At 32.8% G+C, this 13,081-nt stretch overlaps 1 protein-coding gene across 1 annotated transcript; it reads left to right on the forward strand.

The window, feature by feature from the left end:
- The first annotated feature begins 4,678 nt into the window (after nt 1-4,678).
- On the forward strand, nt 4,679-11,145 carry LOC117326062 (putative defense protein 3). The gene is made up of 5 exons (XM_033882662.1): nt 4,679-4,800; nt 7,444-7,651; nt 8,415-8,584; nt 9,239-9,330; nt 9,574-11,145. Exons 2-5 carry the CDS (start codon nt 7,447-7,449, stop codon nt 9,806-9,808), a joined length of 702 nt encoding a protein of 233 aa, XP_033738553.1. The 5' UTR covers nt 4,679-4,800; nt 7,444-7,446; the 3' UTR covers nt 9,809-11,145.
- Nucleotides 11,146-13,081: the final 1,936 nt, after the last annotated feature.

Consider the following 13,081-nt stretch of genomic DNA (forward strand, 5'->3'; position numbering starts at 1 on the left):
CTGTCGGTGTAAGCTTATATTTTGCATTGTCTGGAATAAAACTTAACAATAAGCAAAATATATCTTTTTCATAATTTACATTGCAGTAGCGACAGCATCTCGAGCAATTCCGTCAACGCTCGGGATAAAAAGGAATGCGAGGGAAATTGCCGAAATTGATTACTGAGAACGGTTTAATATTTTAAGTGTTTTGGTTTTTAATGGTGATTAATGCTGTGTAGTTTGTATATGATGTTACTTGAAAACATCTAAAGGGATTGTACCCATTTGTTTTGGTCATGTGATGCGTAGTGATTGTTGTGAAGTGTAATTATTCAAATTCATGACTCAACAACTGCCCACGCGCTCGTATTAATAACAAAAAGCATGGCCAAAACCACTTGTTAGGCTACGTTTTATTAAACCACAAATTTTGTCGCATTTTTTTTTATAGAACTAGACATAGAAATGATGTTCAGATTGGCGGTTAATTTTTACAAAATTTGTTCATTACATATCCGTTGATGAAAATATTGGGTTTCGAACATTAAAACTTGTATAATTATATTAACGTATTAAGAGTTACCACATTGTACACAAACATGTAGCCCTATCTAATCAATGGCTGTGTTTTTTTTACATGAATTAAATAATTATAAAGATATAAACATTGTGTATATTTCTTTAACCAACACTTGTATCGTGATTTAGTTGATGAAAAAATCGAATTTATACAGTGTAAATCAAAATCGTGAAAGCATTTTCCAAGGTTTAAAATCTTTGAATTAATCGATGTAATTAAAAAAGTTTACAACTGCTGTGTTGTTATGAGGATATGAAATGTAAAGATGTTTAAAAATGTGAAGATGTTTAAAAATGTGAAGGTGTTTTAAAACTGTGGAGATGTTTAAGCATGAATTTGGAGATTGATTTATTTGTAAAAATAGTATTTTTCATTCGTGATATCAAGCTAACAAATTTTATTACAACCGGGCACTTCCTCGTGTTAAACCTGTATAGAAGTGTGATAAAAAAACAACAAAAAACCACACACACACACAAACAAGCTTGATTATTTTATCTACAGAGATGTTTGACATTATATATTCACATCGAGATGACAATCACGGAAGTATATATTGACATAACAATGTGAATGTTTGTATCACTTCAAAAAATGATTTGAAAACAGAGTTCTTAGAAGAGCATATAAATGTACACACTTCTATTAGTGGGACCCCTGAAATCATGTTCAAATGTACCGCCAGTTGTTAAAAACTATTTGTAACCTTATGAGTCAGCGTTAGAGAATTTCTGGATGACAGAACGGAACAAGACTACTCTACTTCCGGTGCCTGCGTGATTTACCTCATCAGGTAGCCGTTTTGACAGGTAGTGATAATTTACAGCGTCCGCTGTCGTATACTTTACTGACATGAAACAAGACATCATTTGTGCGCGCGTTAGATACTACGTATTTGTTGTATTTTATTTCTGCTCTTCAAATAACTATTGAGCTTTTTTGAAAAAAAACCCAACAACAAACAAACAAACAACAACAAAAACAAAACAAAAAACAACAACAACAACAAAAAAACATCAAAATTAACTTTGGTACATTATTATCTACATGTACTTGCATCACAATTCTTCAATAAATCTGCTCTCAAGTAATTCCATTTCCCTACTGCAGAGGAGACTCATACTGATTAAAATACATAGATGATTCAGTTCTGATTTGGTAATAAAGCATGATCCATATTGGTATCCATGTAAACATTTTGTTCGATTAAATCACCAAAATCCTAATACGACGATTACAAAATCTGAACTTAAGGAACGTCTAAGCAGATTCTCTTGAAAAATACAAGGACAATATGATCAAGTTTGTTTCAGGGGTTTTACGTACTCGTAACAGCCAGGGTCGTATGATGATAGGCCCAAGTGTTCCAGAATAGTAAGCGTCGTATATGCTTATCAAAACACTCATTACCCACAAGTTAATGAATTACACACATATGAAATTTTATTGGCTGACAAGTACCAACGTTTCAATGGTGACGTTAGCAGGAAGGGACAGGGAGTTAAATATGATTGTATGTACTACTAAAATGTTGATAATAGCTTGATTATAAAAATTATGAAAACCATTTAAACCTTGTTTAGGAAGTGAACAGAATATCAACCAATAAGATGGCAGCTTTAAACCTATTCTAAACAACCGTCACTAGTTGGCTTTCGTCATGAGATTGGGAAAAGTGGATGCATGGCGTTACTATCAAGAAATGGAAGCTTAACATCAGAAAAATCGAAATTACATATATCTTACAGCGTTTTAGTAACCGGTCGATGATAGCCATCTTGTAAATAAAGATTGAGGTCCTTTTAGTGGAAATGAATACAGAGGACAGTCGCGAAGAATCATTGGAATGCAACAAACGTCTTCATTAGTAGGATGCTGCGAATTACTTTTGTAAATATGTAAGAAACAAGGTCGTTGACGGTACATCGCAAGACGTAAGTCAACGGTTTGTTATTGGTTTGATCGATTTTGAATCCCACAATATAGACAACTCATTTTCATATTGAACACGGGAAACATCCGGGACTAAAGTTCATCAATATTGTATAAAACCTGCAACCTACAAGGAGTACACAAAGGACATATTATGATAGAACCTTTCTATACAAATTGAGAGATACACTGGAGTCAAGAATGAATTAAACCGCATCAATCCTTGAGAAATCCAAAAGAATGTAAAGCACATGTTTTTATTCTAGAAAATCCCAACCTGGCTCTTTCAATGAAAATGTATTCAATCCATTATCATTTGAGGGATCCTTTTCCATTCATATTGTTGTCAACATGTTCTTGTTACAACCACATAAATAACAAATATGGGTGAATAACCTTCTAGTTCATGGCGGTGCTCACATTATCATCCACGCCGACATTTTGACCCCTTATGATTTAGAGCTCCATACACAAGTACATTGTCCGGTGTCCTTGATGGACGACGGCTTGTGTGGTCAAAAAGCAGCTTGGTCATCTTTAAGGTATGACCTTATTTCTTGTGCGGTCAAAAAAACCAAGTTTGGTCATTATTTAAGGTATAACCTTATTTCTTGTGTGGTAAACACCAGTTTGGTCATCTTGAAGGTATAACCTCATTTCTTGTGTGGTCAAAAGCTGTTTGGTCATCTTTAATATATAACCTTATTTCTTGTGGGGTCAAAAACAGTTTGGTCATTTTTAAGGTATAACCTTATATCTTGTGCGGTCAAAAAACCCGGTTTGGTCATTAATTAAGGTATAACCTTATTTCTTGTGTGGTAAAAACCAGTTTGGTTATCTTGAAGGTATAACCTTATTCAAGTTGCATAGCTTGTATGTTTATAACGGTTTAAGTGTATCGGAGTTATTGCTTTAAATCTATGATGATTGTAGACTGTTAATATTATTCCGTTTTGTTGTGCCGTGATTGATTTTGAAATTTCATTTAAAAATATATATAGAAATTGAAGACGTAGGAACAGTTGGGCTTCGAGTTAAGACCAAACCTGTGTAAATTTGATTAGAAATTCAGGAAATCATTATTTAAAGATTTTTATAGATTAGTATTCAATTGATATTTACCAATTAATTTATATCATAAAACAAAAAGTTTCTCAATTTGACGGAATTCTCTATAAATATGTTTTCCTTACTTTGAATAATGAAAAGTTACATATTTTGCTGTCGTAAGGGTAACAAAATATTGAAATATAAAAATACTGGATAATAAAGCTTGGAATTCTGAAAGATGGAAAAATGACCTAAACAAATTTTAAAAGAACGATAACCTACTAAACCCGTAATTTAACATGTTTGGTAAATGAGAGATAATTGATAAGTTTTAAAGAATCGTGGAAACACGTAAACAACATTTAGATGTGAGGTTAATTACAGGTGAGTTTTTACCAATTAATGAATGTTAAACTGCATCATATAGCATGTGAAACTAAGCCAACATATAATTGATATATTTCTCCACGGACACATAAAAGTTACATAGGGACAATAAGACCACGCGTTTCTGAAGATTAACCGTCTTTTGCTTCATCGACAACAACTTCCTAATAAATGAAGTTTACCCAAATAATGCTACCTTCCTCAGAAGACCGAAATCAGTGCCGTAATTAGTTCTATTTTTGTTCGACTCATATTGTGTAAAACCTTTTTTATTTAAATGTTAATTAAAAAAGTGACAAAATATGAATATATACTCACTTATATCATAATTTCTATCACACAATCGTGAACTATTCTATCAACATGCAATGTGGTGACGATTCTTATTTTGGTAACAAATCGACTCCATTTGATAGTACAATGTATTTGACGTTATGCTGTTATGTGAACGCTATAATATATATTTACTTTCTGCTAAATAATATTGTATTTGTGAATGGAAAAATTACAGATGAAATGTTTTGTACTGGAAGGATTTTATCTATCAATTACAAACATGTATATTTGTTAAACGGATGTTACCTTTGATAAATGTGCTACATGTTTGTAATTTTGCTGGACGTAATGTACAATCTGATGTCTAGAGATGACCTTGTCCAGTTTGACGTCTGGTCAGTGGGGGAGTAAAGACCTCTGACAGTGGTCATCATGGACGCTTGTTCAATGAGTAACTACTGCACCCTACAAAGCGCGCCAGTGATAAATTATTATGGTTGTCTGTGTGGTCGGCACGCTCTTATATATGGAGGAAAACTACTGGGTCACATAATGTTACAGTTGATCCGACAGCAAGCTCAGACGTACCTAGGGTAAGTGAAATAGTTCAAACAAGTTATCTATATAATTTCTATCACAGCATATCATGAAAATGATATTTAATTTTTTCATTACAATTATTTTCATAATTCATTTTTTGGGATTACTTAATTACAAAAATACCATTTGATGCAAAATTTAATAATTTTTAGAATTGCGAAATAAGACCCTGTATGATCCAAATAGATTTATAAAGTGAAATCGTTAATTATCTTTAAAAAATTACGATGTTGATTATATGCATGCTTATGATTTCTCAAAATGAAATAATGACATCATTTTAGACAAAACTAGCGTATTTCTAAACGAAAATACAGATGAACTATTGCTTGGAAATATAGTTACTTTAAACAAACATAAAAATGTTCAAGTGTATCGTTATTAAACTTCAACTAATGGTTCGGTGTGTTTTTCTTTCTAAACTTAATAATTAAAGTGTTTTTTTATATATATATTTTTATTTATCAATTATAACCTTTGTATGTTTAATCTTGATTTCTCAAAAAGCACGAGTTTACTTCAACACTTTATTAACAACTATTAATAATAATAATAAAAAAAATATGCTCTACAAAGCAAAACGTATTTTGGATTTATTCAACATCCACACAATTTACAAGACAATGAGTTTCTTTGTTTTTGTTGTGAATAACTTGTTTATTTTTAACGATTTAATTAATTGTGTAAGACTTTTCTAGAAAAGATACGAAATAAACTACTTGAGGCAATTGGCAAATTTACAAACGCGCCTAAATAGGAGCGTCACACTTCGTTGATGTAAAGGGGCGAGGTCAGGACCTATTGCCCTGAAGGCACATTTGCAGACCTACCAGAGCGCGCTGTGATACACTTTTTACAAAATACTTGTATGGCATTTATAGTGCAGTATTGTTTTGTGGATTAGTAAGCATGATCGGCTTTAGTTTCGGTTTTGCAAATATATCAGGGGAAAGCAAGGACAACATTTTGAGTATGCCCGTATTTTAAAAGCATGTGTATAAAATATGAAATAATAATTGCTCTTTTTTTAAAAGAAGAGTCATATACTTGTCTATATGAGCTCTAAATGAGGTCCTTATTTTTCTTTGTTTTTAAATCATAAAATATCATCACATGTACCACCACAAAGGACACTGGACTCCATATTGCAGTCCCTAGACTTAAATAACAAATAGAAAGTAAAAAGAGTGAAGCGACATGTAAACAAAATCATAACTTTTAGGAATAATAATAGGCGTTCCGGAAGTGAAAGCGTCTTTTTCTGCTTCATCGACGACACCCTCCATACAAATCCAGGTCAAATATTGGTGATTCCATTAGTACAAAATGAAAGTGGTAGTGGTACTAGCAATTCCAGTAGAGTGTACACTATGCCTTCAACAGCAGCAAGTAAATTTTGTATTGTAGTTTTAATACGTAACACACATTGTATTATAATCCGGTATATTATTAATACCAAAAGGCACAGGTTTTTTTTATAGATTACACAAAATCAAATTAAATCTCCCCGTAGTGACCGCTAACTAAACGTATTAACATGCAATATTAATATATCCTTGAATAATTATGATGCCTGTAAGTTTCAATTATTTTAATAATTATCAGTATTCTTGTGTGATATTTTTTTCGGAGCAAGTTATCAAGTCGAAATTATAAGAAAACATACATGATATTCTTAAAAACTCTTAAGGGTATTAATAAATGTATGACTATGTACTTAATTTGCTTATTCAGAATCTTAACAGGACTTTAAATGCTTTGCATGGTCTATTATTTAGTCAGTTTTTCTAATCTACTGATATGAAATTATTTTAAAGAGCGTGCAAATGTAATGAAACATATCAAAGCACAAGACGATCGCTATATACTATCGTAGCAGCCTACCTTAAATTATTATAGTTTTTAAATATCAATTTGACAATAATTTCAACGAAAATGACCTTTATTCATTAATATGTTCATGTCTGTCACAACTACTTGCATACATGTACATGTAACAATAAAACAATAAACCTGTAAGAATTCGTACAAATTTTTAATATTAACCCTTCCTTATGATTGTATAAACAGGACAGGAACAAGTAAACAAATAAACACTTTCATGTTTCCAAGTCAAACTAATGTCAGATGACAGACTGGGACCTGAAGGAATATATGACACACCATTATCGTTAACCGAGAGTCTCCCGAAGACTTATCATCCTACATAGAAAAAATATGTAGGTCCCTTAGGCTATGAATAGTATTCTTCTTTAAGGCTACAGGTAGAGTACTATCGTCAAGGTCTCTTACAGATTTGCTTTCTATAATAGTTATTTACTTTTCATCTACGGTTTTTAAAACGCGATATAAATATGTTATATGGACTCTATAAAAGCAGTCACAACGACAAAAATGTTGTAGCAATGTTACAGTGATAGGGAACTTCCAATTAATGTTAAAATCAAAATTCTGATTGTGTCAAACACTCGTAAATGATGAAATCTTCAAATACATTTTAAAGCTCAAATGCATTTTAACGACGTTGAAAAGAGGGGTTGTTACATAATTAATATTTTACTAAACAAAAGCTTTTCTTAGCATTTGTGATGTTAGCATTGACAATACAATCAAATATATCAATAATTTCTTTTCAGACCATGGCTTACGATCAGGCATGTTTGATCCTTTCGATCATTTTTCTGGCGTTACTTGTCTTAACCAACGCGTTCCCGTTCGGTGAAACTGAGGTGGACTGTAAGGAGATGAAACCGTCACAGCTGACGTCACTTCCTCAGAGAGGACCAGCTCCGTATAACCTCAGTGTCAGCATGAACATGCACGGAGTAGGCATGGAGCTAATTGGTAAGGCTAATATCTAAAAATAAAACCCTTAATTATATACATTGTAGTATACAAATGCGTATATACTGTGTAAATGTACAGATGTAATATATATTGATTTATATTTATAGCTATTAATTATCCAGTAACTGTCAAAAGTAATGTTAAAATGATGCTGTATTATGATTTTACATGGTGATATTTATGCGATCCAGCGTTCTGCATAATAGATAAATAAATTAATTAATCAATTAAAAAAGAGTGAAAAGAAATAATTACGAGTTTTAGGGAGGAACGACTAAAGTACAAAGCAAATGTATGTTGAACTCAATTTGTCTACAGCTGTATAGCACATCGACCCAAGCTAATAGTTTTTCGTTACAACTCACGTGTATCTGGACATATTCTGGTGTATAAACAATTCTTAACAGTTATGACGTAAATGACACAATCACTATGCTTTATACATGTTTCGGGAATTACAAAGATTAATTTCACATTGTTTTTTTTTTTTTTTCAAAACATGTTATTCCTACCTATTGTAGGGCAACTTTGGTCTAAACCCTAAAAGAGGAAGCTGTGCAATGAAATATTCATGTTAATCATTGAAGTACCAAATGTAATTATCAACTACAAAATTTTATGGTGGGCGCTGAAGCATCTTTGAGTACAGGATGTCTGTTAATAGCATTATGTTAATATCTGAATTGTTTCAATGATAGTTTTAGGTTTAACTTTTTCGCTGAAACAAATTATTCAAATACATTTGTTTTCATTATTGAAGTCACTGTCAAAACAACCGGATCACGCAAAATACGGGGTATATTGATACAAGCGAGAAGTGCCGAATGTCCACTTCCGGGAAAACCAATTAGTACGATGCCCATAGGAAGTTTCACGAATCTACAGGGATCCAGAAAGATGAAACCTATCAACTGTTCTCAGAAAACAAATGTACGTACTCGAAGCAGACATAGTTGTATTTTTACGTTAGATTTCATAAGGTCATTAAACAGACGGAGGTCTTTGACTACTTACATGGCATTCATTTTGATAACAGTGACATTAAATCAACATGCATGACTTCATTAAAACCTGGATAAAGTGTCCCCCATTTCATTTTCCATCTGCAATATCTCCAACCAATTAAATACCCTCTCTTTTGTGTCAGATTGTTTTGACATATTCTCAAACCTCTTGTTAGAAGTGGTGTTAAAAATGTCAATATATATTGTATAAAATGCGAATTCTCCCTTGAACTTAATTTTTTCATTCTCAACCTCCATGAGTTGTCAAGCTATCGCTATACATGAAAGAGTGAATAGAAGGGAGGTAATTCTGATAAAACGAAATACGAAAAATTAAACTTTACTGCTGATGATATGCTTTGACTCACTCTACGTCATTACTGCACACAGAGGTTTTAAATTATAATTCAGGAAAGAAACCTGTAAGCACGATGGATATTGGTTAACATAATTATCTTTGTCTATACGCTAATAAATAGGAAATGCAATTCCCGTGTTTGATGTTATATATATTCCTGTTAAACAAATTATCATTGATTTATTTTTCCCCCGTTATAATATCACACTTCCTGAATTCCAGAGCACAGTAACAAACCGGAATTGGGGAATGGATGATATTATGGAGGCCACATGGAAAGTTGCCGAAACCGAACAGAGAAAGATTCGGTTCTAGTAAGTGTAACATTATTGATTATACATATCACGTTAAGATTTTTTCTTCATTAATTTCAACTTGACAAAGTCGCTATGGAAACGAAACAACAATCTGAATCTAGCGCATTGTCAATGTATATACGTATTTATGTGCATGTGAAAATTAAAATACAGCTACCGTTTCATTATCATAAATGACAAAAATGTACCGTTTCGTTTGTATTGCTGTTCTTGTAATTGTTTTAACATTCTTTATTGTAGTGCAACAGTTGTGGATGACGAACAAACATATTGGGTCGGTATCCATTCAGAAGTCATTCGTCACATCTCTGATACAGCGGAGGATGACGGGATAGCCTGCCAGACAGAAACGTATACACCTGAACCAGTGTCAACCGGATCTCTTACTAAAGAAAATAGTGCAAATATGTTAAATGGAGTCTCGACGCTTGTAATTACCATTGCAGCGCTGCTTATTAGCATATTTGTGAGATGAAGTTTGATCAATGATTTTGGGTCATTGAAAACCACCGCTGAAGTTCCTTTGAGTTGTCTCGGTTGAGGACTGTGTTGTTATTCGCCGGACGTGAACATAACTGGTGCATGTCGGGAAAAAGCCACCACTTCCCGTTTCCCAGCACGAATTCCCTCTTTGTCCTGGTCTCAGAAACAAGAAGATGGACGTTCAAAATAATTGTCGGCCAGTAAATTGGAGGAATTTTCACCCTCATCGATACTGTCATCGCCGTAATTGTTCCATTTGATCATAAACTTCGAAGAAATGTTTTATACATATATTTGTCTAAGACAATGCTTAATATTGCCGCTCGCTGTACAAATGTATTATAGGTCCAACGTGCTATTTTGCCGTCAAGTGAAAAGTACGCATGCATCCCATCAAACGAGAAAAAGTCCATAGATTAGTGTCAATCGACATATATATATATATTACATGTACATATAATATGTAGTCCTTGATATTTGTCGAATCATCTAATAATAAACAAAGATCTAATTTTGTGCTGTCAAACTGTAGCGCAGAATCGACGATTAACAAATCTCTGTAAAAACTGAACTGTCGCACCAAAGACAATTCCACAGAAACCCAGACATTTTGGATTAGAAGTTGAAATAACGTTTGGTACAACGGAATATACGATAAACTGTGCTTAAATAGCATGTTATGATTTAAAAGTCATTGTTGGTTTACTATGAGTGGTGTATGACAATATATATTAGATATATATGAAAAACCAAGGGTTTACATATTTTACCTTGTCTCGACGTGGTAGGTAAATGTTTTCGTAACTATTCCAATATTGGCAAATGAGTATCAATAGCACGTAATACGACTTTTATTGACTAAAATTAATGTCATTTAGTGCTTTGTAGCCTCAAATTGATTTTTTCTAAAGTGATTTTATTCCAATACTTCCATCTACTATCAGACGTTTTGTTTATTGAATAGTCAAAACTTTATTGCTACTGAATCCTATGGATTTTTTTATTTAGCAATACTGATATATTTCCAAAAATCACCGAGGTGTTTTCGTGAAACCAAAGAAAGTGTAAGTGTGATAAAGGTTTTGTATATGTTTTCTATATTGTAGTATGGTTGTGAAAACATATCTTGGATTTCATTTTCTGATTAATGAAATTTGATGACATCAAAGTTCAAAATGTGCATGATTTATTTTATTTCAATGTTCAAAAGAATTATTGATATCATTAAAGAGAAATGGTGAACACATACTGTTTACTGAGATATACGGGTGTAATGATGTATTTCATGTCTGTAAATACGTGTATAACATAATAAAACCTAACATTATATTGGTGTTCATATATCTTAATTACAGTACTCGGGTATCGTATGATTTGATACATACCCTGCCACCCATCCCCCCTAAAAATAAATAAATAAACAAATAAATAAATAAATGAAAGAGCTCCCCTGAGGCGTCACCAACCTTTCTAAAGCTTTAACACATAAAGGCTTTCACAACTTCGAGTATTGTGTTATTTATAAAACAGCAGATGAAGTTTAATCGTTTATATTTATTTCATATTTTCTCTGAACGCTAGGTGCAGAATGTAACGCTAAAACATATATATTTTGCCTTTACAGTTGTTTTTAGAAAATAAACGGATAATATACAGTAATTATACCATGATTACGTATATTTAGCCTTTAAGGTAAGGATAATACCAATCCTTAAAAGAGTTGTTCCGGTTTCAGTATGCTGTTTATTACAAAGAAATTAAAGTAACGGAAATGTTGTTTTTCTGCTTACGTGTTGCATCCCTCGCCGAAGACTTAACCCTCATTTAATGCTATCAAGTGAGAACTATTAAACTGCTAGGATAGGAACGAAAGGAAAGTACAAACAACTGGCCCATTGTGTGTTTAATGTACAATGTTTACATGGTAGATCACGGAATTCAGATTTTACTCAGAACACGAAGTATCCTAGACGAAGTGTTCAAGCTCAAAAGTGTAAAGAAACTTGTATTCTAGGACAAATATTTAAGTTTAGAGCAATAGCTGATTTGTTTTATTTTGCCTAAGTACTAAAAGAAAGCTGTTCTTAAAAAGCAAGGGAGAAACAGAAACAAACAAAGAAACATAAATGTAAGCATACAAATATATATGGGAATTAAGAAGCAACAAATGTACAAAATATCTTACAATCACAGTAAATGCTGTGGCATAACATTCAGCTACAAAAAAATAACAGTACTTTCCCCGAAATATACCGGCAGAATGGGGAAACTTTCTCAACAGCAAATGACACATCATATTAACAATACCGGTATTGGCCCCAGGCACGTTTTTATAACATGTTAAATGTCAACAACATCAAACGCTGTAGTGATAATGATGTATCAACGTTGCGTGTTAATAATGTTGATCCCATTAATAACAATTAACTTGCACATATAATTTAGTACAGCTGCGGGAGCTAAACTTATGGCAAATTAAAAAAAACGGTTTTTGCGATTGACCAATAAGATTGCGCTATAAGTTGTCATTGACCTATCAGAGGATGGGATTCGTTATGGCGTTCAACACCAGGTGATCGGTTTCAATCATTGCGCACTAAACTGGAATTGACCAATTATAGGAGGCAATATATTATGGTGTTATGCAACAGCAGCAGAAGCACCATCACCACCACCACCATCACCAGACATTTCAAACGTTTGTTTTATAGAAAAGAAACTCCAGAAATACTAGAAAAATTATGAGTAAAACGTATATGTTTCAATATGTTTTAATGATAACGTGTTGCGCTTTATGTTATTAATTATATAGATTTACCTATTGACAAAATATAGATTTATATAGTAACCTTGAAAATGTTCAATGATACATGTAACTAGTCCAGGTACCCCGGAAGAGCAAGCGTCTTCTATTTTGTCGTAAAAATATTAAGAATCCACGAGCAGGCTAAAACAAAAGGTATCTACGACAGATCCATGTATGTACGTCCATGTAATGTGACCATGCTACGTCTTAGGCATATATGCGTAATGTTGTAGGCGGGAATAAGAGATTGTGACAACCGCAACACTTGACATACCGGTAGATTTGAGGATACAGTGTTTCTGAGAGAAAACCCTGGTTACGTTTATTTTATTCAACTGGAGTCCAATATGTGGATGATATTTTAAACGTACTGCAGTATGTAATATCACATCATCAAGTCTGTGTAATATGTTGCTATTTTGGAAGGAAAGTTACTTAACTATATTGAAAGAAACATTC

Source organism: Pecten maximus, chromosome 4 (genome assembly GCF_902652985.1).
Source record: "Pecten maximus chromosome 4, xPecMax1.1, whole genome shotgun sequence".
Classification (NCBI taxonomy): Eukaryota; Metazoa; Mollusca; class Bivalvia; order Pectinida; family Pectinidae; genus Pecten; species Pecten maximus.